Source organism: Trachurus trachurus (genome assembly GCF_905171665.1).
Source record: "Trachurus trachurus genome assembly, chromosome: 3".
In the NCBI taxonomy this organism is placed as follows: domain Eukaryota; kingdom Metazoa; phylum Chordata; class Actinopteri; order Carangiformes; family Carangidae; genus Trachurus; species Trachurus trachurus.
The window spans coordinates 12,063,835-12,088,940 of record NC_139893.1 but is presented as its reverse complement, the minus strand read 5'-3'; the positions used below and the strand labels follow the sequence as shown (position 1 = coordinate 12,088,940).

The following is a 25,106-nucleotide window of genomic DNA, read 5'->3' as shown; positions in this document are numbered from 1 at the left end:
GTTTTTAGAATAGATTTTAATCAATTTAAATGCCATAATGAGCATAAAGAAACAACACAACAATGCTACAAAGAGTTATCAGTGTAACCTTAAGCTGCCCTCTAGTGGCAGACTGGAAGAACAAGGTTTAATCTTCACCGTCCCAGCCGTCTTCAAAGACAGGCGGACGTGGTTTAAAGTTCTTTCTGAAGTCTTCATCAAAGTGATCCAGGTCGTCTTCGCGCAGTAAGCCCTGAAAACAGATACGCTGATGGTCACACACTCGTTTGATCTACAGATGAGGTGAAGCTGTGTAAAATGGTTTATGATTCACACACGGCCACAAACCTTTGGTAAGTATCCCAGGAGTTTTGTGGCGTGACGTTTGAGAAGCTGCTGCCTCTCGTCTTCAATTATCCGTCTGCGCAGCGCCTCCCTCTCCTGCTCAATCGCTCGTTCTTTAGCCTCCAGTTCCTTGAAGAGAACGATTCAAGTATTGTTATCAAAAGGAGGTTGTTTAAAAGTGACCACGAAAAGTTGATACAGATGCACCACATGTTATGTATAATGTGTTTCACTGAATTTGCTCAAATAAAACTCTGTGGGAAAATCTGTTAGTAATCTTTCTGACTCCAATTTCTCTTGTCATACTCCCAGTAATTTCAAATAAACATCAGACAGCAAGATAAAATCTGCTTACTTGTTGCCTTTCGTAGTGAAACTACTAGGGAAGCATGATAACTACCAGTAGAGATAATTATCGGCCCGATATTGGCTGATTATTATCGGCCAAAATACACAGATGAGTCCGATAATGACAATTTTTACAGATTATTAGAGCCAATTATAGTTAGTCAATATTGCCTTGATTTTGCTCATTTTCAGTCCATTCATTCCCTAAGTTGAAAGTTTATTTGAAACATTTTTGAAGAGCCATAACTGTTCTTGTTTTTGTCATAATGTCAGTTATATTATTTGGTTAATTCAGAGGCAAAGCTATAATGTTAAATTCATCTTTACTCACAACATCTTAGCCTTTCTTAATCTCAGGTGTGTACGTATATATAAACGTATTATGTATTATATAACTGTTATGTTATCAGTTATCGGCATTGGTTATGAGAAGCAGATAGTTATCGGTTATCGGTACCCTAAAAACTACAGCACCTTATTCCTGATGTATAGCTGTACAAACAAGCGTAGTTCATACCATGTCAGCCTCACGCCGGCGTTTCTTCTCCTCTATCAGCTTCTCCACCTCGCGTTTGTGCTCTAGTTGCTTCATGCGTCGTTTCTGGGCGTTCATCTGCTCGATCCGGTCGTCCTCGGCAAACTTGGCCATCATTATTCTCCTGAAGGCCTCCTCCTCTTCTTTCTCCGCCTGCCTCTGCATCTCTTTGAACGCCAGCTGCTCCTGGCAGGTCTGCTGCATCATCAGCCGCTGTCTGATCTTCTTCTCCATCGCTTCCTGTCGGAGGAACATTTTAAGAAGATTTTAGGAGAAGTCAAGCCCATTAACACAGGACAGTCTACTCTGTTCTGTGTGTTCACAGAGGGAGCGTATAAAAAGAGCAGCAAAAATACCTGTTAATTGAGAGCGACACCTATTCTAGTTGCTCAGATTCAGTTTGGTTTGTGATGGAGATTGAGAATGTGTCACTAAAGAGTCTGTCACTTCAAAATAATTACAGCAAGACCTCGATTATAACTTCTACAACGAATATTTAACTGGTTCTGATTGGTCACTGTTTAGCGACAATGCAAAATGTCCAACAGCTCTGGTTGTAGATGTTCAAATGAGTAATCATTACATAAAGCCCTAAACACAATATTTTTTGGGATATCTCCTTATCTTATCTCAACTGTCATATGTATTTAAGCCCGAACTGCTGAACAGTACTGATCCTTACAATTTCTCTCCGTCTGTTTTCCTCTTCTTGTTCCTCCAAACAAAGCTCTTCACGGATTTGCTCCATCTCCTCACGCTGCTGCTTCTCCTCTTCAATCTTCTTCGACAGCTGGAGCAGAAGAGAAGGGAGTGATATTTCAAACCAGCATGTGTCACTGAATGAAGGGAGGAATGGATGACAAAAAAGGAAGTTATCTCAACCATTTTAAGGAGATGGTCTTTGGCTTCTTCCCTCTCTCTGATCTTAGCCATCCTGTCCTCTTCCATGTTTTGCTGACGGGCCACAAACTCCATGATGCGTCTGTTCTCCTCTTCCATCCTCTCTTGCTCCATGCGTCTCCATTCAGCCTGTTGTCTCTTGAATTCATCGATGTGCTGCTGAGTGGCTCTGACCTTCTCCAGTTTCAGCTGACGCTCCCTTCAACAAAACAACAACACTTCTTTAAAAAAAGGCTTTTAAAACTACTGCAGTTTTCATGTTTCCTGTACAAGGAAACCAACCGTGGAGTTCACTTCAGGTTTTGCTCCTAAAGAACTTGAATGTTAAGCAAGGACAAAGTTATTGTACTCACTGACTCACGTTAAGCAGTTTAAAACTAGTAATGAGGGACTCACATTTGATCCTCCTCATAAATCTTCCTGACAATCTCATCCACCAGGAGCTTCTCCTTGAGGAACTCCTCATAGGCGTCCTGTCTTTTGCGCTCCCTCTCCACGAGCTGCTGCTCCAGCTCTCCCTGATACTGCACCATCTCCTCGTGACGTTTCTGCTCCAGCTTCTGCTGCTCCACAGCTGCTTGCGCCTGTTCGTACTTCATCTTACGAGAAAAGTCTGCCTCCTCACGCTAATGAAAGAAAAGGAATACACAGTACATGGTATATATGTAGGCATCAACACAGAGCTATGGTTTTTGTTTTTGTAATTTTCTGTTAAAATTAAGATAACATTGTAGTTGAAAATTAAGTGAAAAGAAATTTATTCTCAAAGCATCCAAACCTATAGGAAGAAGAAATGCAATACTTTCTTTCTATTCCTTTGTCATTAACAGGAATAAGATGAAATCACTTTTTTTTGGTGTAATTCTACATATGTCAGACAAACACAAGCCCATAGCTGAACAGACAGAACATAATTCATTTTAGCCATCGCAGTCCCCTAAAGTATCTGCTATATATATCAAGTTCAAGTAGTAACTGATTGAAATCAACGAGGACAGTGCTCACCATTGTCTCAAGCCTCAGAGCCTCATGCTCTGCGATCTGTGCAGCTCTTTCCTTGTTCAGATATGCAGATTTTAGTTTTGACTCCAGTTCTCGAAGCTCTGTGCTAAAAAGAATAAAGTTTGAAACATAAGTTATGTAGAGCATGGTTTGTAAAAACTGCACAAAGCAATGTGTGTTGCAGTTGAATACTAACCCAGGATATATAGGAAGTTAAGGTAATGAGGTGTGTACCTGTTCGCTTTGATGTACTGCCTCATTTTCTCATCTCTTTGCTTCTCATGGTTGATGCGGGCCAACTCTTTGGCCATTCGCTCCTCCTGTTGAAGTTGCTTCTCCCTGTTAATTCTCTCCTCCTCTGCCTGCAAATCAAATGTAACTCTGACTTTCCGCTCCTGAGCTCAGGTACAGAACACATACAATACCTTGACTTGTTTTACCAGTGATTATCAATCCAACAAAAACAGACAAGTTGTTGCCTCAGTGGAGATGTTTGTCATGATACTCAATCTGCTCTAACATTTATTAATTTGCTGATTAGGTTGAACAGCAATTAAATCTAATCAGAGAAGTTACGTTTTATCAATTTGCATGAATATTTTTGCATGAATTTTTCAGCGTGCCAAGTAATTACATAGGATATTTGGGCAAAGAAGCTTAAATCCATCACAAGAGCACTGTAGTCGTACAATTTGACATATTTGACATATCTGTTATTTTTTCATAGTAAAAAAGTAATTACTTTTCTTTGAAGCCAAAGTTAACATATTTAGATTTACCCGGCTGTCAAACACACGCACATGTCGACTTCACTATCACAAAGAACTAGCAAACAATCTCATCTGAGAGGCTGGTATTAGATAACTTGTTTGATAAAATGACGCAAAGTGTAAATACATTTACTAAATCATCTATTAGGTCAACTAATGAAATGAATTAACTGGTCATTTCTGCTGCCTGTCTCCTGGGGAAATACTGCATTTTGCCCCTAAAATTTGAGACAGTGCAAGTGATTTATTATTTATCTACTTGCACATGTGCAACCAGTAGATTTGCTGTTTGTTTGTCTTTTTAAACACTCAAATAATGGAATCTGTCATTACAGGTGTCATGCCAAGGTGTATGAGGATCATGAATAAAAAGTTGATTTGTGCCCCTAAATTTGTGCTCCCAGTAAAGAAAAACGGAGTTAGTCAGGAGCCCTGTGTGTACTATCTCTAACAGAGAGGACAGATACCTTGAGCAGGGCGCTCTCCATCTCCCTCTCCTTGAGCTCCTGGATCTGCCGCAGGTGTCTCCTCCTCTCGGAGCTCTCCTGGTCCCGCAGACCGGCCACCAGCTGCCGCTCTCGGTCCACACGGCTGATCTCCTGCTGCCGGTGCTGCTCCTGCATCTGGCGTTGGGCGATCAGCCTCTGCTGGTGGCTGTAGGTCCAGTTACGACTCTGTACCACGGGGGGAAAGAGAAGAAAACACGACGGATAAAACAATGGAAACAGGTGAACGGCAACGGGCTCCATGTTAACCGCTCTGTTTGTTGTAACGTTAGCACCCCAGCTAACTGTAACTTCGGTTTGCTAACGAGGATTTTTACCATGTTTGTCCTGAGTTTCGTCGATGTTTTGACTTTACTCCCTTTAAACCAGTGGATTTCCTTGAACTAAACTTGTAGAAGTTGTACAGTAGATGTTAAGATGTACAGCAGACGGTAAAGAGACGTTAATTAGCCACCTGTAGTCGATACTTGAACCGGAGGTGTCGCTGCTCGACTGTTTAGCGTCTCGTTGTCCTGGAAACACCGCGTCGCTGTACACCCAGCCAATCACAATGAGCTATGGCAGTGACGTCAGGTCCGGGAAAATTAAACTGGACCTCCATCGCCTGAAAACATCCATGCTGAAAACATACAGACCACTTTTTTTTTTTGTTACACTGACCTTGTCTTCTGGTCCTTTTTACGCACTGTACTGCTATCTGTTTTTAAATGCTGTTGATTAAAAAATATATATATATACTTTTTTTCCTAAATGTTATATTGTGTTGTTATATGTTATGTGTTTTTATGTGGGAGTGAAGAGAAAACGATATTTCGTTTCCCTTAAAGGTTGACTATGTAGAAATACAAGAACAACAACAGAAAAAGAATTCCAGCAGTCGATTGCCAGACCGTTGCTAGGTAAAACGGGCCGTTGCTAGGGACTCCGCTCTGAACAGAGGACAGCAGAGGAGGAGAGCTAAGCAGGATATTTACCTTATGTTTCATTTTTACCGTCATTAACAGCATAATAAATGACTTGTAGCTTGTTACAGGGACAGTGGAGGCTCTCTGCTTCCACACCGCTGCTGCTCAGAGCCTCCGCTGTCACTGCTCTCCTCAAGTTGGAAAAAAGCTCCGTGGCACCGAAAGTCCGCGACGATAAACGTGTTTATGACAGATAAGACTACACAAATACACCCATCCTAACAAGTAGGGTGAAGTCAGGTAAAATGGGCCACTTTTTGGTAAACGATTAATAAGACCATCAAAAACGCTATGCATGAAATCCATTGATATTTTTAAAAATCGACATAGGTCTCTTAAATGTTTCTGTGTGAAAAAAAAATTAAAAAGTATAATTATTTTGGAATTATGAGAGTTAAAGTATCGGGATATTCCCTCTCGAGGTACGATGAAGGTTCAGGTAAAATGGGCCAGCCGTTCAGTTAAATTGGGCCAAGAGAGAACAACACAGTAATTTTAGCAGAAATCATTAAAATTTTAATAATTAATTGACACTACTACTAAACTACAACACTAAACTTAACATTAACAGTGAATACATAAGAGGTTGAAGACATTTTTTAATCTTAAAATGCATTTTAAAATTACATGATCATGTTGTTGCTATGCTCTTTGTTAACTGACTATGTTATAGGCTCTTTTACTGTGTGTGTATGTGTGTGTGTGACATTATAGATGCCATTTTTTCCCCCACAGTGCTAATGGCACCATGAGTGGCACTGACCAACCTTGGATATATATCTAACTTTGAACATGTTTTGCACCCTCAATTTCTGTGTAACTTCAGTGTAAGACTGTGTTTTGTATGTGGCCCATTTTAGCTGAAATGCATGGCTCAATTTACCATGATGCATTAAGGTAAATTGAGCCACCCACAAAAAATGCATTTAAATTAAAAATAAGTAAGCTTAGCAAGAATTATGCATTCTACCCAATGGGGGGAATCACAATGTGTATTATAAATCACATTTTTTATTGTAGATCTGTTTTTTTACGGAGTTATCAACCTTATCAGTTTCAAGTGAAATTTGTTTGCCAGGCCACTTTTCGCACACTTCTCCTCAGCAGGCTGGATATAAAGCATTGTCCCACCCAAAACAGCAACCAGAGACCACTCAAATCTATTGTTTTTTGTCAAGTACAGTTGTAGCAACAATTTGAAATCATTTACAGCCATTGCCTGTTAAAACTTAAAAAGCTAGGAGGCTCAAACCTTAACTGGCTCATTTTACCTGATGGCCCAATTTACCTGATGTCACCCTATATGATAATCCATTGATCCACCGATTGATTATTAAAAAGGCTTGGTTGGAAACAAACGCATAGGACCGGGAGGAGGCAGGAAAACAGCTGAGAACTGAGCCACATGCCGGCTACAGGCAGGTACGAATGTAAACAGAACGTTGACAGAAAGTCATTGTCGAGCCCGTCAAAAAAATTAAAAATAATAATTCAGACTAAAAAAAAATTTTTTGTGGAAAAGCAATACTTTCATTCTGTACCCCTCTAAAGGCCCCATGGATGTATTATTTTTGAAAAAATATAGCTTTTAATAAATATTCTACATATTCAACCTTTAATGTTTTTACATGCTGTGGCAATTACAAATAAAGCCTCCTTGAATCCTTGAAGACATATGGGTTATCGGACTTTTTTACATACAAACATGCCAACATTAGTAAATACAGTCAAGACAAGACAAACAAGTCTTTGAAGTAATTTTAAATGTTACCTTACCTTGTCACACCCTACTAGGCCTGCTTATTCTTCCTTGAATGAATACAGAAGTGAGTGACAGTACTTTAGATTTATTAACTTATTACTTTTTGGTGATTTATGATATAATTTATACAGAGCTGTAGTTAATGATTATTAATATTCTAATAATTTTCTGTAGACAGATTTTTTGCTCTGTAAAATTTCTGAAAACCTTTTACGCTGCTTTGAAGCTTCCCCTGAAAACTGCTGTACCGGTCAATACAAAGTAGCACAGAAAAAAAACAACTAATGTAACAGGTAAGATATTAATTTAAGAGCAGTACTTTCCCATGTCCAGACATTTGAGGTCTGTGAAATTCACCGTTGACCCTCTGGACCTAATGATGTGGCTGTTTTAGAGAACAACCTGTAGAAAATGAGCAGCCAAAGACACAAACCTCTTGTATTAAAGATTTATTTACATAACAGAAAAACACTGACCCAAACCCTGTAACTGACAGATCTCTGAGGAAAAGTGTGTCCCAAGGGGAACACAGTATATCTTTAGAGGAATGTATTCAAAACAGACTTGGGGTGGGTTTTACATTTACAGTGTCATCATAGACATAGATGCATTTACAGGCTTGTTCTACCGATACTTTATATACAAAGGGTTAACCCTTTAAAAATCTATATGAACAATGACTTTGACATCGTCAGCCACACAAAGTAAACAAAACGCAGTGTATAAAATATTCTTAGAGCTACTGGGAATTTGCCTTTTATCGATAAATGCAAAATAAAAGGCAACTTAAGCAACTGGCAGCTGGGACATGATGAGTCAACACATTTAATCAAGTTGTCATGACGTGCTTAGCACCTGCGCCCTAATGTGTACATGTTTCCTTTACAAGCTGGCACTTAACAGTCAAACTAAGACAGTTATTATTTTGCTCATTCCTCAGAGAGCGGTGGTCATTTTTCCTCCTTGTGTCCATTTCCATTGATAACTTTTAATGTTTTGCCCCAGCCACACAAAGCTACCATTCGCTTCCTTAGGGAATAAAATGTCATACTAATATTTTGCTCGATATGCACTACTTAATTTACTCATTGTTTTAAAGCAACTTTGTGTGCTGAGATAGTAGTTACTGATACATTCACACCATCATCTCTTAACAATACACCTGTCTCACATCAATTATAGACCAATATTTCTGCCACAAACCAGGAACTACCTTTAAATGGTGTATACATACTCAGTAATACTGTATGTTTTTGTCACAAATTCAAAGGGAACTGCTTGTGATCACAAAAAAAAAAAAAAAAACTTAACACATTATACAATGAGGGGAAACCACAGATTAAAAATCTAAAACAACCATTTTAACTTGGAGAATAATGGAGTTTTACTGTTGAAACTAAATTGATTCTAAGGAAAAATTTGATTTTTTTTTTGTTCCTGGAACTGAATGAATATAATTATCCAAAACTGACCCTGGGCATTAGGAGCACAGCCAAACACTGTCCTCGTCATGACCGCTGAGGTTTCTTCAAGGACAACATCAACCAGTTTTTGAAACATTTATGAAATATTAAAAGAGCTACAATCTTTTTTAAATCTTTTTTCCAATTAGATACTTTATAAAGTTGTAGGGGAGACATTTTTTTTATTTATAAATACATTACAGAAATTTGGGGAAGGCAGAGGAGTTAAAGGAAGTTGAAACCAAATTCCCAAGCAAATAAATCTTGGCTAGTAGCAGTAGAAGATACCAGCAGCCAAAGCAACAGCATCATAGCACTGATATTTGTAAAAGAAAATTCAAAGCAGTGGGTTTTTTTTGTTTTTTGTTTTTAACTTTGCAGACTTTAGTTATTCAGCTTCAGTTTGCTGGTCTTTATTCTCAGGGACGTTCCCTTCGACAGGGAGCTGCTTTTCCACATCTGGACTTCCGGAGTTCTTTTCCACATCTTGACTTTCCAGGTTCTTTTCCACATCTGGACTTTCAGAGTTCTTTTCCACATCTGGACTTTCGGAGTCCTTATCCACATCTGGACTTTCCAGGTTCTTTTCCACATCTGGACTTTCAGAGTTATTTTCCACATCTGCACTTTCCAGGTTCTTTTCCACATCTGCACTTTCCAGGTTCTTTTCCACATCTGGACTTCCGGAGTTCTTTTCCACATCTGGACTTCCGGAGTTCTTTTCCACATCTGGACTTTCCGGGTTCTTTTCCACATCTGGACTTCCGGAGTTCTTTTCCACATCTGGACTTCCGGAGTTCTTTTCCACATCTGGACTTCCGGAGTTCTTTTCCACATCTGGACTTTCTGGGTTCTTTTCCACATCTGGACTTCCGGAGTTCTTTTCCACATCTGGACTTCCGGAGTTCTTTTCCACATTTGGACTTTCCGGGTTTTTCTCCACATCTGGACTTTCGGAGTTCATTTCCACATCTGGACCTTCTGGGTTCTTTTCCACATCTGGACTTTCAGAGTTCTTTTCCACATCTGGACTTTCGGAATTCATTTCCACATCTGGACTTTCCGAGTTCTCCTTGGACCCATCGCTGACGTCCAGAACCGCGTCCGACTGGCAGGAAGACGACGTAGCGGGCAGCGCAGACCAACTGGCTTCTCCCTTCGGGGAACCTTCGCTGGCGCTTTCTTCTTCTGTGGGATCGTTTTTCTGATCAGCTGCTGGTAACATCTGCTTCTCCTCTTCCATGGTAACACTTCCAGGTGTGGCACTCACAACTTCCTTTAAGCCCGTCTCCTTGGATTTTTGATTAGGTCCTGACGTCAAGACGTACACGACCTTTGTTGGCTGTCCAATGATCAGTTGCCTGCATGGAAAGAGGAACACAGCATAACAAAAGGCACAGCTCAGGTTAACACAGTATTTCCCCTAGAAACAGTCGTCAATGGCCCAAAACGATTCCTACAAAACGAAGGATGTAGTCGGTCGAGCTCACAGTGCGCTGGTGAATTCAGTAGTAGCCTGTTGATATTAATTCATGTGTGTCAAATTTTAAGGCCGGCATATGTAAGAACAATTCCTTTTTGGCTCATTGGCGGCCTGGTGGGTGGCCAGAGGGCTGTACTACGGAGTGAGTTTAGTGGGTTAGTGAGGAATGTCGAGTCTAAAGCCAGGCTTTCCTGTATCACAAAGGTGGCTCTCTTTTAACCCGGCTGAATCACCATGGTAACTTTTGCTTAGCTCATAACCTGGTCCTGACCAGGTCCGACTGACAACTGATTTTCATATAATGGCGGTGGATAGACCAGAGCGGCTTTTTTATGCAAATGAGAATGACTGATGCATCCTGGGTAATTTAGGGGCAGCACCCGGCATTTTTACATTGCACTCAGTTAGTCTACGCTCCATCAAAACACAAAAAGCCACTAACAATCAATTTGAATGTTTTATTTTTTGTTTCTTTTGTAGCACTATGTCTCATAATTATTTTGACACCCTCTTTGAAACCCACCGTTCACGCTATCTTGAAAAATTACAATTAATTAATCTACCGGTATGCTCATTTAGCCTCCCACAACGATCAATGACTCCACAAAGTGGCCAGAAATTTCTTACCCAGACATCTACACGTATTTGGTCGAATCACCGGGTAGGTTTTGGCTAAGTGTTGTCTGTAAATAGCCTGTTAATAGCCAACTTTTTGTTAGTTAGTTTGTCAAGCCACTTTAGGCTGAACTTTTCAATGGAGGGATGCCGGGCGCTGCCCCTAAATTACCCAGGATGCATCAGTCATTCTCATTTGCATAAAAAAGCTGCTCTGGTCTATAGAGTTCACTTTTGAATCGTCCAATACACACACTATGAAACATCCAAATACCTCCATACTGCTCATCCGTACTGACCCAAGTGTCCTGAAGCCGCCACATGAAAAAGTTGTTGGGAAAAAATTTATTTGATCTCTGTTTTTAGCCTTGTTGTAGCAGTAGCTCCCAGACAACATCAACAGAGCCAATGGGAGCTACTGCTACAACAAGGCTAAAAACAGAGATCAAATAAATTTTTCCCTAACAATTTTTCATGTCGCGGCTTCAGGACACTTGGGTCAGTACGGACGAGCAGTATGAAGGTATTTATTTATTTAAATGAAAATCCGTTGCCAGCCGGACCCCCCCTGGAACTCCAAAAGCTGATCTGCTGGTATTTCAATCATATGATGCTTAACGCCTCCTTTGATGTGAAAGTGCACAGAGCACAAAGCTGAGAGCCGGACTTAACAAACCAAGTTGTTAACTCTGACTGGGGCTTTAGGTTTTGTTGAGCTGGATCATGAACACAAAGCCTGGCTATGTTGAGCCTCCTTCGTGATACAGCCCTCAGGCCTTTACAACAGTGGTAGGGGAAACACTGCTGACATGCAGTCACCAACAGGCTCTTATCAAGTATTACCAAAAACAGAAAACAAATATCAAACCAATTTTAATATTTGAAAGCCGTTTTGGACATCTAAGGGAAAGTTGAGGTGCAAATATATTGAGACTGTGTTGTTTTGGTACCATAAAGAGGGACTCTACCACTGAAACACATAAATGTTACTTTACTAATCACAGGAGGCTGAGGAAAGTCAAAACAAATGACGTCATTCTTATTTCAGACACTTGACTTTCTTTTTCTTTTTGTTGATACTTAAACTTCACAGATGTGCGATAGGAAATCGCTGGGTTAAGTTGGATTTAGTAAATGTTTCTTTAGTATTGGTCAAGTGTATTTTCTGATATATTAAATACAAACAGATGGAAAACAGTGACGTCGGCAATAGTTTTCTACTCACAATCGATCTTTGGCTTTGGCATCTGCTGGGTTAAACACAAGAGACAACTTTTCAAGAAACTTAAATCAATCAACAAAACCCACCATCACTCAGCTGGTACACGAGGAGACAAAAACCTACCTTTCTCCTGAATGACTTTGCATACGTGGTTTGGTCGATCAGTTAAATGCTTGGTCATCAAGTCGCCACCTGATGCATCCACGAGGAGGTCACAGTTGAGACACACCAGGGTTAATCTGAGGGAAAAAACAAACAAATCCTCCGTCATGTTCGATTTCAGAACAGAAAACTCTGAATTCTGTGTTGTGCAAGTTATGACGTTTACTTACTTTAATGTAGATGCATTTTTCTTGTGATCCATTTTGAAGAATCTGTTTTTTTTGATGGTACTGTGAAATCTAAAAAACACAAAAGGAGGAGTCGTCACAAGATAATAAATACAGTGGTGCTACAATATTGATCCAGTTTGAACTGTTACTCACCTGATCATATGATTCCCGATGGAAACTTTGCAACTGGTCCGATATTTGCATGCGCCGCAGTTCGAAACCATCGGGAAATGAGAAAAGAAGTGGTCGATGTTTGTGTTGCACTCGATGCACGTGTGATGTCGGTTGTCAGCTCTGCAAATTGAGAATGAGAAACAGCACAAAGGTTGAGACAAAGTTTAAGATAGACATCAGAAGGACTTTCCCACAAATCCATAACCTATCACCTTTGTTAACCGTAAACTCAGACAGCTGCAGGTTTTGTACTTTCCATCTCATCATCTCACCTGCTTGTGAGATGTGAAGCGTCTCTCATCATGTGACTGAAACCAGTATGTTTTTGATTACTCAGCCCAATTAGCCCATTTTGAAGGAGATCTCAGTCTATCTGCTATCCATATTTTTAGCCAAAATAATTAAGTGTGTCTGGAAAATTAGCAATTAGCCGCTTTGTGTATTGCTAGGCTTTAATAACATCAATTAATTTGCTGTCATAAATACCCAGGAGATGGGGGCCAGGATGAGATGAGGGATTCTGGGGGATTCAAAGGGCCCAAAAAATGGACGTGTCTGGGATTTTCAATGATTTATTTTTGGGGGTCCAGTTTTTCCAAGCCGTCCGAGAGCCACTGCCCATTCGTCAAAAATAATCTCCACATTGGATATAATGGATTTTACCTGTTTGTGTGTATTAAAAAAAGAAATGCAAAAGTGGAAAAAGCCGATTAACAAACCTGAGGCTCCTGAGTGCCAGGTTGTTCTTCGAGCTGGTTTTGTCTTGCTTTTTGTTCTGGGCCGTCTTGTTTTTTCCTGCTCCAGTGTGGTTTGATTTGGACTTGGATACGCTGACTGGAGGTTTCATTTGCTGACTGAGACTTGGCGTTTCTGAAGGTAGGCCGGATCGCTCAGGGGAGACATGCACTAAGGGCGTCTTTCCTGTGAGGGAGGCTCGAATGGTCACCTGGAAGGACGAAGGAGGAGATTTATATTAATCAGTTGAAAAATAAATGGCTCAAAAATGATTATGCTGATTTAGTCATGTCAGACCTTTGTACCCGGAGGCAGGCCCTCCAGGGCTTTAGGTTTTCTGAAAGTCTTGTGGACGTGAGTCCTGTGCTCCACTTTCTCCTTGTAGGTGAGGAAATTCAGTCTGCATTTTCCACAGCGATGGATCCCTTTTTTCTAAAGTAGAAAAAAAACATCACAGTGTAGAAACACAAAGGTGTGATTAACAAGCAGTGTGTGTAGAGACCAACCTCTGAAACACTTAATTTGGATTTACTGAAAAAGTCTAACAAGCATGAGATCAAGCAGCAGCTTTAATTTCTATTAATAGAGCAGCAATTAATTTTGTTTGGTGCTACTTTGACTATATTTATTGCTCCATTCAAGCAGGTTTAATTGTATATATTTTATGTATTACAGCAAGGTGCTGGGCAGAAAACCAAATCAATCCAGCCTCGCAGTTGGAGCTAAAAATACAAAACCAAAATGATATTCAAACTGTTGCAAAAATAAACTCTGAAGAATCTCCAGAATCAGGAGATTGAAAGAGAAACACTCAGCTCTGTGTTACATTTGAGATGACATTTAAAAGTTTACTAGCTTTACAAAAGACTGGATACAATTCAACATTATACCTGATGTTTCATGTAGTGCTGCATGTACATGTGACTACTTCTGTTAACTTTGAGGCAGAAGGGACAGAGCAGGTCTTTGGTGTTTCCATGGACACTTCTGAAATGAGTCTCCACGTCTGAGAAGAAAGACGACCTGTAATTGCACACCTGTGGAAAAAAAAACAAAAAAGAGTTTCAGCACTGTTTTTTTTCCTTCAGATGTTAAACCGAAGCAGAGCTGAGCGAGAGGCAACAGACCTGGCAGACATAAGGCATTTCCCCGGGCTTGTGATTATCCTTCATGTGTTCCAGGAGCACTTGCTCCGACTCAAACGCCAGCTCACATATCTTGCAGTTGGCTGAAAAAAAAAGGAAAAGAGAAGGAAAATTATAAATAATGACTGAGACTCTTAACTAAACTGTCAGGTCTACACGTTGAGCTCAGGGGGTCGTCATGCTGTACTTGAGGATTCGATGGGGCTGTGAGCGCTCTCAATGTGGCACTGCAGCTGGAACGGAGTCATGTACTGCCGGTAGCAGTGCTGACACGTCGTGTGGCTCTCCCAGCTCTCGCTGTTCTGCTTCTCCAGCTCCAGGTGGTGTTTCATATGGTTCATGAACCTGCAAGGCACAGAGGTGGTACAGAAACATTTAATACCAGTGAGCCGACAGCTGAGTGAGACCACCGATTCACTTGACAAAACTTATTCAAAAATAATATTATTAATAAATATAAAACTGAATTATAAATACCAGTGTGCTCATAAACTGTTGTATGTAGAATATGCAGGTTTTTGTAGGCAAAATAAGCTGATGCTTCAGCCTACACCTTTTCGGTCAAAGTGCATTGTATTGCTTTGTGGTGTTTTGTTTTGCATCTATACTTTTATATTTGTCAATTGTACTTGTTTTTATAAGATCGAAATAAAACCACTAAACTAAACATGGGGGCTGTAAAAAACAAAACAAAAACAAAAACTTACAGGATGGAAAACATGGATGGAAATAAAATGAGTAATTTTACATGTTTATCTGCCAAAGCACTGCGGAGCACAGACACCTATTAGTAACAAAGCCCAAACCTTTAAAAAATTATTTCTAACACAAGCTTCACAGAGTTCAGCTTCCAAGATATTAAGAAGATATTTTTTTGCCATGGACAGGATCAGTGGTCACTCTACAACCCAACAGACTGTAACATCAAACCAATTCACTGTTTTAAGTTAATGGAGTTCAGAGCTGAGCCGATTTTCTGCTTCGTCATTAATTACAAACTTGTGGTTGTTCTTTCTGTGCCGTCTTATAAAAACTAGGAAACATGGCATTCATCCAAAATGGAATAACGCTGCTCTGAGGGCAGAGCTAAAAAGAAGATACCGTTTAATAAGTCTCATATGAAAAAAACTAAACAAATTTGGCAATTTATCAAAAAACTGAAAAAAATGTATCTTTATCTAGATATTGTAAGAAACTTGAAGTGGTTTTCACAGTTATAAAAAGTCAGACGTACCAAAAACAAAACCAATGTCAGCTGTTGGGGGAAAAAAAATTAATATGCATGGCCTGTGTGTATGTCGTGGTTATGAACCAGGTCCCGAGAGGTTTAAAGATAAATGAAGTACTCTCTTTGCACCTCAGTTTCTAAGCACGTCTAATGGTCGTTATAATATCAGCAATTACACACAGATTTTTATTTTGCCTAATGATGTAGAGCTCCGCGGCTGCACCGACAACCTCCACGGTTACCTGCCACAGCTGCCCTGACGAGGCACGGCCCATTTTTCAGCCCGTACATTCTGCCACCTCAGCTCCCCTAATAGAAATTTTTATGTGGATGACCTGTGACCCCGGCTGTGAGAGTGCGGCTGCAGTACAAATGTGTTTGCCCATTAAAAGAAGCTTACAGAAGCTTTTTTTGCGATGTTCAGAGGCAGAAGTTATTTAATCAAAGGAACAGTTCTTACACCACCTAAACTAGCAGTCATTTTTCATCTTCAGGCCCAAGAGGGAAAACGGTCCGATACCGTCATCCATCTAAGAGGAAAACCGCAATGAGGGCCCCAGAACATGTCCACTCCTTCTTTATTGGACAGATCTGTTTTCAGCTGGTCCTTCAAGTCACAGTCTGCCGTCTGGGAGATTTTTCATTTTAGTGTGTGGACAGTTTGGACCATGTCTTCTTCTCACATTTACGTTCAACGATGGGTTTATTAAAAATGGAAACTCAAACTGCAGCCTAAATCCATGTCAGATACACACAACCATGTGTATGCAAAAAAAAGAAGTGAAAACAATGTGACAATATGAAAGGTTTCACTTTTAGCAAATCCTACAACACAGAGAATTATCACCCGCATCTGCAGCTCCTATTGTTGCAAGATAAGTTTCACCTCAGTGTTTGTTTGGCTGTCTGCAGTGCTGACATTGTGACGCTGTGGCCAGTTTACTCTCACTACTCTCTTTGCAGTCATTTCTGGCTGCAGCAAGAAACACAAAACACTTACAGAGTCGAGCTGATGAACAAAGTGGAGCATTGAGCATTTAGCAGCTTCAGGGACAGATACTTGGTAAAGGACAACAGCTAAAATAAAGAAAATACTGGACTTTTGCATGCAACATCCAGAGCTGCACTGTGCCCGTATTTCATATTTTTTAGTTGACATGTTACTTGAGCAAAAAAAAAAAAAAAAAAGACAATGACACAGGGGAAAAATCATATTACTTAAGTAAAACTATTGTCATACCTGATGTTGTTCTTGAGAACTTTCAAACAGCTCTGGCACTTGAATGTAGTGTTGGTCTTGGGCGACTCTTTGGTCCCATCTCCCTCAAACAGGCCGTAGTAAAACTCTGAGACCAGCATGATGCGCTTGTTTGCATTCATGTTCTGACCTGATGAAGTTGTACTTTCAACATTTGCACTGCAACCCTGAAACAAAAAAATGTTTTACATGAATATTTCAGTGTCTCACTAGTTTCAACAAAGATGCATATGTACATTTGTGTGTTTTTTCTCCATTTGTGAAGTATGTTCTACAACAGCTTTACTCACTTTCAGATGAAATTTTAGGGCGCCTAGTGTAAGAAACTCGTCTTTACAATTGGGGCACACTTGCTTTACAATCCCGTTTTCCACTCGGACAGTTACTTTTGCTGGTCCTATAAAAGAAACAATTAGATGTTACAAGTAAGACGATATTGAAACAAAAGGTTTTGAGGTTTGTTTACAGAAATAAACATACATGACAGTGTTTATAAAATTCCTGTGGTAACAGACACTTACCCGCATCAAGCTTTGCTCTTTTGGGAGTGGTGTCCATTTGTGGTGGTAGCAATCGTTTGACTGGATTTTGATCTGTATAGAATCCATTAAATGTAGGAAAAATGCATTTACATTCCAGTCACTGCTAAATGATTGAGCTACAAGTGTGGTAAGTGGTTAAATACACAAAATTACCTCTGTTGGTGCTGTTGGTCTGTATAGGCAGACAGAAAGTCTGAAGAGGCTGCGTGTTGGGCCGGCCGGGCTGCAGCTGATTAGCTTGTGTTGAATACACAGCCGGGCTCTGGACGTTAGACAGTGTCACAACATTGTTGCTGATTTGTTGCACCTGAGGCCTGTGGACGGCACCAGGAACCACCGTGGCTTGACTGACGTGCTGAAAAAGCTGCTGCTGACCAGCTGAAAAAAACAGAGAGGAGAACACTAATCTGAGACAAATCTGACATTTACCACATTTAAGTAAAAATATTCTGATAAAGCTTTTTGGTAACCCTTTAAATTTACAAGCTGCTAATTACGTGTCAAGAAATAGCCAAGAAAAAACAATTAATTGCGTCATAATGCCTACAAATAACAGTTATTTCATAGTAATGTTGAGAAATATAGCCAAGAAATAACGATTGATTGCGTAATGCGTAGACATAGCCCAGAAATAACCGTCAATTGCAAGGACTTGGTGGAGAAAAATTCTGGCCTTTCCCAAAAACATGTGTAATCTTTTGCCTTTATGAAAAACATGACATAGCGGCCTGTAAATTAAAGGTTTAGCAGCTTTTCTACTGTGCTACAAAAACCAGAGGAAGAAGATGCATGCACAGCTTAGAAATATTATATTCAGGTTTACCTGGTACAATTGTAAATGATGTCCCAGGGGGGTAATGTGACCCCAGAGAGGCAATAAAGTCACTGTTGTTCGCCATTTGTGGAGAAGTGACGATAAACCCCTGGAAAAAAAGTTGGAAGTCATAACTTCATTACAGAGTTGATTCAGAACAATTTTATTATTCAAAATTATTCGACAAGTTAATGCAACAATACCTGGTTATTGACAATAACAGGCTGCGGAGTCACTGTGGACAGACTGTTGGGTGCTGCTGTATCCAGTGTTTTTCCAAGCACATGCAGTGGCAGCATTATTGGTGAGGTGCTGAGGGCCGGCGGAGGAGCCAGACGCTTTGGCTCTGGTTTCGCCTCACTGATCCTCTGAGGTGGTGGCGGTGGAGGGTTCGGCTTAGCATCCTTTGGAGTATTAGCTGTGAATGTGAACATACAGGTGGACCAAAATAAGCACTTCAACAAGACAAGAAACCTCCTCACAGACAGAGATTATGTGCAAAATGCTGGAGGACAAATGGGCAAAATAGAGCAAATATTCATTGTAACAACAAATAATTTTCCTATTGTGATTCTAATGTCTAACATTAATATAATTATGGGCTATGACATACAGAGCACTCCGACGAATATGGGTTCATCATCATCGTCCTCGATCAAATGAACCTCAGGAACTTGTTTCTGCCACGGCTCCAGCTCCTCCTCAACACACTCCATAAAAAGTTCAGACATTTTGGAGCTGCAACACACAAATGCAATAATTGTTACAAAGCAATGACCAGATAAATGCTACAAGCAACTTAGTCAGGTCACAACTAATTCTGTGGAAGGAAGCTGAACTGAAAAGTAAAATTGGTCAAAAGAAATCTACTAATGCTAATAATTTGATAAACTCTTAAGAAATGACAACAGACATGATGTATTTTGATGTGTAGGATGTATCTTGATACACCTAACAGGAAATCAAGACACAATTGTCAACATTTTCAGGTTTAACAATGTAGTCTCGGACCCAACAGATAGCAGAGAGGTCAGTACTCATATGAGAAAGAAAATAGTTATAAATCATAGAGTAAACAGGTCTTTTTCAATAAAGATGTTTGGATGTCATGGTAGGAAAAGCCCAGATGTAGGAAACAACTGTATGATGGCTGAATTGAGTTTGGCTGCTCTAGCTTTAGTGTCCTCCTGTCATTGTTTATGCTGACTTCTCGGTCGGGTCTCGGCCGGAGGCTGCAGCTGCACCACAATCTGTATTATTGCTCCAGAGCAGCAGGTGTTTCTTTGGATGGAGTGGACACTTATTTTTAGGTGAGCCTCTCACTTAAGAGAGTGTTGTGTTACAGGTTGTTTGTAGCTTTAATTTTGCTGCACTGACAAAGGGATAGTTCAACATTTTGACAAATTTGCCTATGGCCATAATCCCTGTAGTCATAGGAGTAGGTTCTTTACCTTTAATTATCGGTGCATGTTGTTTTGAGATCAGCGGTGCAGAGACGTGAGCTGCTCAGTGAACACAATGGAGGTGAACAGTGCAGGTCCCCTCTCCCTCACAATCCAACAACTCCAAAACGCTTTTGTGGACAAGTTGTGACCTGCACATTCACCACGCTATGAAATAATCATCTATAATTATCTAACGTTACGACACATGAAGCAAATACTCAGAACTACTTGCACTTTTGAAGTCACTCCGCCCAGCAGCCGTGTCTGGAATGCAGTTTTGGCTGCGCATTTGCCTCAAAAAACAACTCTGTCTCGTAATGTTATATGACTATTTCATAGCGTGGTGAATGTGCAGGTCACAACTTGTCCCCCAGAGTGTTTTGGAGTTGTTGGATTGTGTAGCTATTTGATGAGTCTGATGAGGGACTGTTCACCTCCATTGTGTTCACTGAGCAGCTCATGTCTCTGCCCCGCGGCCCCTTTAAAAACAACATGCATGGATAATTAAAGGTTATGAACCTATCCCTATGACTATAGGGATTATGGCCATAGGCAAATTTGCCAAAATGTTGAACTATCCCTTTATGCATCCACCCATCAGTCTATAGAGTTACTGCTGTTAATCAGGCCCCCAAAAGCAGCCACTATTAAATGTATCTGCTGCCTAATGTTATGTTTATCTGCTAAAGAAAACATATTTCTGGGGAGGAAGCTCCTTAGGGCAATAATGGAGCAGCCAGAATCATGTTTCAGCAACAGGCAGCTGAAAAAATATCACAAATATGTTGTGGCACACAACATGGTGAACTTCTAAACCAGTCTTGTTCTATTGGCAACAACCAAGAGGTTAATCGTGAGGAAATAATGAAAAGAGGATCCTCCTACTATCGTTCAGTGGCTGGACATTGAAGAGATGTATGAAAAATTGACTCCTTAACCCATTACAACAACACAACTACAACCTTTATAATATATGACACTCATTCCTCTTTTTTTATGGCAAGATCAAATTAAATAACATTTACCGTTCTTTGATTGGCCGTAAACAAACTCTTACAGCTAAAGACCCAAAATCTCAACAATACTGTCCACTTCATAAGTTGTTTAGGCAGCAATAGACATACACAAAGTGGCATTCACTAATTTGGAGCCCTCGTTTCTGGTCTGATGGAAGTCCAACATCTACCCTTTCTTTTCACACAGCAGCCAGTTGCTGCTTTAAACATTGTTGATAAAAATTGATTTTATGCACACGGGCACCTGAAACAATTGACCTAAAAAAAAACCTTTAAACCTTTATTGCTGCTTTCATAGATTTCTTTAACCACTTGGAGTAAAGGCAACATGTTATGACATTATCATCTTACACATCAATCAGACACAGTCAGAGAAACAATGACAGTCAGGTGGAGTCATGTCTCTGCCTGTTAATCTGCCAAACCCCTTAAACTTTGACAGCCAGCCTGTCTGTCAGTGGGTTTGTGCGGTCACCAGCTGTGGTTAAAGCAGCTTTGGTGAAAGTGGAGCAATAAAAACCAAAACAAACGTCCAAAAGACAATAATATGCTCTGTAGATAGACGACACTACATTTTCTGTGGATTCAGTAACGATCATATCACTGATAATTGTCACTTTAGAGGAAGCAGAACAGTATAAAACTAGAAAAAGCATTTCCAAGAATGGAAATGGTGTGACTGCTGATAGCAACTGAACGCTGTTGCAGAATTAGCAAATAGTGCAAGCAGTGATCACCATACAAATGTTTGACCAAGGTCGGAATCGAACCCACAACCTCATGGTCATTAGACTTCCACTCTGCCTCTAGGCCACGGTGCACACACAGTTAACATCAAGAAAGCTTGAGAGTCAAGCTTGAATGACTTAGAATGAAAATTTCTGTGAATTTCAGGCTGAGAGCAGCAGTTTCAACATGAAGCAAGTTATCAGAAGTCAACAGAGGACAACTGGGAAAATAATTCACTATAATTGTTGTTGAGGCAAGATTTGAACCAGCAAACCTTCAGGTCTCCAGACCAGCAAGCTAACCACTAGGCTACAGACAGAGACAGTATGTGAGGGGTAAAGAAAACCTTTGATACAATGAGCTTTATACTATGAGGAATCAAAGACTGTCCAATGACAGCTGAATAATTGGAATCAAAAGTCAAGCAATGATGTGAAATGACTAAGGCAGGAATCGAACCCATGACCATATGATCACTAAACCTTTACTCTGCCACTCGGCTACAGAGAGCACACTGCTTTCAAGACTGTTGTCATTCATTGTAATGTGATGATGTGCTGCAAACTGGTATGAGTAATCAAGGAGATAACAAACACCTGTAACCAATTGAAGGCGGGGGAGGAGAGCAGAATTCAACATAACATAACAAGAGTTCTTCCCTTGGATTCGAACCAGTGACCTTAGGGTTGGCAAGCAGCCACCCTAACCCCTACACTACAGTGGAGTTGTGAAGAAGACTGTTGTCTGTTAATGATCTGCACACTGTCAACATCTAAAAAGTTAAATATTTGAAAAAGTATAAATAGTTAAAAAGAGAAAAGTAATGCCAATAAAGTTCAAAAAAAGCTGCACGTTTTGATATATGAATTGTTGAAATAGCACAAAATATGAAGGACTAGAAGAAGACCGTAAAAAGGCGGAAGAAAATGGCCAAACAGAAGAACAATAGTGTGACTGCTTCAGCAGTCACACTAACTAGTTTCCTTTTTGTAACAACCAACTAGTGCAGGCGCAGCCTCGTCAACAAGTTATGCAAATGCCTCTCTTCCAGGAAACACTGACTGAATCCGTCAGAGGCCACGCAGCGTAAACTGTGGTTATTCTGGCATTAAAGCAGAAGTAAGCGGAATGTTTGTGTTAATATAAGTCTTAAATAGTTATATTTTCTGACGGCAATCACTTATATAGAGTGTTTGGTCTGAAACACGGCACACTGGCAGTCACTCTGCTCTGCTGTAAGCCGAGGAGAAAACTTTCCTTGTATCCTACAACCTTTATCCAATGAGGAGAGAGAACGGCATAAAGGGGCGGTCCTCTCTGTGTGTGCAGCCAAGGGATGCGCGTGAATGTGTTGACGTAGGGACGAGGGCGGGGACTGCTAACTCCATCGGCTGACAGGAAGTTAGCCAAAACGACCGGATCACTTACTTCTGCTTTAACAATAATGACAATTATTATTATTACTGGAAAGGCAATTGGTCCAAGTCAACTGGGTTTAGTTTTTGTCTTGAAGACGCGACGCCCCTTGTCCAAATGGCTTCATCAGTTTGTGTAGACTAGACTGGGTCTACAAGACAAAAACTAAGTCCAGTTGACTTGATTCAACTGCCTAGAGATGCCTTTGACTTGGAAAAATGAGACAAACTGGAACAAAGCTTTTTTTTTTTTAAAAACATCTTCCAAGATGGCGTCAGGACTGGTTGCCATAGGAGATGGCTGATGCAGCTGTCCAAGCCTTTTCTAGATGAGGACACATTTCTTTTTAAAACATTATAGACAGGGTTTTCTTTTCTTTTTAAAAATCTGTCGTTGTTTCTATGTTTCTATGTTTCTATTAGGTGACAGGTAGGTAGGCTGTCTTCTAGTGGGACTGTTTGGTGAAATGAAGGTGCTCAAGATGTTTTAGTTTTAGTTTTGACTCATCATCATCGGTGTGCGTAAATATTTTATCTTCACAACCAGATGATTGATTGATTGATTGATTGATTGATTTTATCTGAATCTTAAGTGTAACTGTTTGAAAATCAAGAAAACTTGTTAGCACAACGCCCTCTGGGGTTTATACCACAAAAACTAGCAGCTAACATTAGCATGCTAGCTTGGCGTTGTGTTTTTCATGTTATTAACAGCAATGTGGCTAATGCTAACGAGCTAACTGCTGCACCCAGCTTCGGGACCGATTCCCTGAGCAACATATAGACATTTTATAAGACATCCAACACATCTTTTCTCTGTTTTTATCCCCACTTTTCCCCACCGTGTCGTTACATTTCCAATAGTCATCAATAATGATCGATCAGAGCCCCACAACATTAGCTAGGCTTGCGTTTTGCTTGCACGTTGGTCCTACCTGAGAGCTGGTGGATGTTGGGACAAAGACTGACTGCTCTCTGAGTTTCTGTGTCGCTCTCACACAGCCATCCACCTCGGCCCCGGGTCTGGATCTCTGCAAGTCCAGCAAAGTCTTCCTCGGACGACGCAGTTTTGTAAGATTGTGCGGGACTAATTCACCACACACAGGGACAGAGGAGGGAAGAGGGAAGGGGGGGCAGCGAGCAGCCTACATCTGCTGGCCCGAGGCAGCGGAAACAGTCTGACCGTCTGCACCAATCAGACCACCAGCCGCATAGTTTCCTCTCTCTTCTTCTGCATCCTCGTCTTCTTCTTCCTTGTTTTTGTTGAATGCAGTCGCAGTTGAATGGTGGATGGCGACTGACGAGCCAGAAGCATCACTGCCACCTACTGTACTGGAGTAACAGGCAACCCCATTAAATATAAACTATTGTATGTGGGAGGCCATGTCAGCTCAACACTACAACTTAAAGCAACACTAAGGAACTTTTCAACCTTCATAAAATATTTTCATAACTTTTGTGATGATACATCGACTTACAACAAGTTGAATGACACCTCTGTCGTGGCCTGAGGGGGTCTGTATCTCTTTCTCTGGCACTAAGCAACTTTGAGGAGCATGGTAGGAACCCTGCTCTCACTTAAGTTTCACTTTCACTTTTGCGAGTCACAACAAGGAGGGAACAGGCAAAACAGCACTTTAGCAATGGATTATGTTTGTGTTTTCACTTTGAAATGATCCACTGGAAACAGAAACTTAGTTTTGATGTCTTCTGTTAATTTTAATGCAGGATATTTACAGGGCTTAACCATAGACTGTAAAAAGAATGGACGTAGCGTCCGTGACGTCACCCATTGGTTTTGGGGAGTCTGTTTTGTGCCGCTACTACGGGGGTTAGAACCGCGCCATGTTGGATTCTACTTGCCATATTTGGAGCGGTGCGGCCGTTGGCCGGCCGAGAGCCCGCCCACTGGCCTCGTAGCAGCGGTCGCCGGACCTGTCGCTCAACGGTTCTGCGCCCTGATTGGCCAGAACTTTAACCCTAATAATAGTAAAACGGTAGAGTTTAAAAAAAATTCACCCCCCTCAGAGTGTGTGCGGGGGTAGAAACTATCGATTGAGACCAAAAAAATAAAATGTACCAGGCTGTAAATATGTTTTTTTAAGCTGTAAAATCGGCTATTTTAACATGGGGCTCGATTGGAGTTGCTCCCTTCTGGAGCCAGCCCCCAGCGACAGCCGGGGGGATTGCAGCTTTTTGAATGCGGAAGTGAGCTTCACTTCTCAGACCGACAACTGCCCCCTTGGGCTTAACACTATGTGTTCATGGGAAATGGAGTCTTCCTTCAGGCAAAACACTACCGCTTTGGTCCACAGGCGCCGCCAAACTCAACCAAAACTGAAAGTTCTTTAGTACTGCTTTAAAGCAACACTATGTCG

At 40.7% G+C, this 25,106-nt stretch overlaps 1 protein-coding gene across 1 annotated transcript; it reads right to left on the bottom strand.

Annotated features, from left to right (window-relative positions):
* Positions 1-112: 112 nt before the first annotated feature.
* On the bottom strand, positions 113-23,922 carry LOC311008097 (uncharacterized protein). Its single transcript, XM_084001532.1, has 27 exons — positions 23,664-23,922; positions 18,737-18,861; positions 18,327-18,541; positions 18,133-18,232; positions 17,463-17,687; positions 17,289-17,360; positions 17,058-17,164; positions 16,750-16,934; positions 14,469-14,626; positions 14,264-14,364; positions 14,027-14,173; positions 13,434-13,568; positions 13,121-13,347; positions 12,381-12,521; positions 12,228-12,296; positions 12,019-12,134; positions 11,899-11,923; positions 8,973-9,936; positions 4,347-4,553; positions 3,344-3,471; positions 3,113-3,215; positions 2,504-2,733; positions 2,090-2,306; positions 1,890-1,997; positions 1,190-1,447; positions 328-453; positions 113-232 (listed from the first exon to the last, which is right to left on the bottom strand). The coding sequence occupies exons 2-27, from the start codon at positions 18,852-18,854 to the stop codon at positions 128-130; spliced, it is 4,587 nt and encodes a 1,528-aa protein (XP_083857658.1). The 5' UTR covers positions 18,855-18,861; positions 23,664-23,922; the 3' UTR covers positions 113-127.
* Positions 23,923-25,106: the final 1,184 nt, after the last annotated feature.

Excerpts from the sequence above, each read along its gene's own strand:
- LOC311008097 (XM_084001532.1), bottom strand. The coding sequence starts at position 18,854 with ATGTCTGAACTTTTTATGGAGTGTGTTGAGGAGGAGCTGGAGCCGTGG. Across the intron at positions 18,542-18,736 it reads CATATTCGTCGGAGTGCTCT|CTAATACTCCAAAGGATGCT; the intron begins GTATGTCATAGC and ends TCACATTCACAG. Across the intron at positions 3,472-4,346 it reads TGGAGAGCGCCCTGCTCAAG|GCAGAGGAGGAGAGAATTAA; the intron begins GTATCTGTCCTC and ends TTTGATTTGCAG.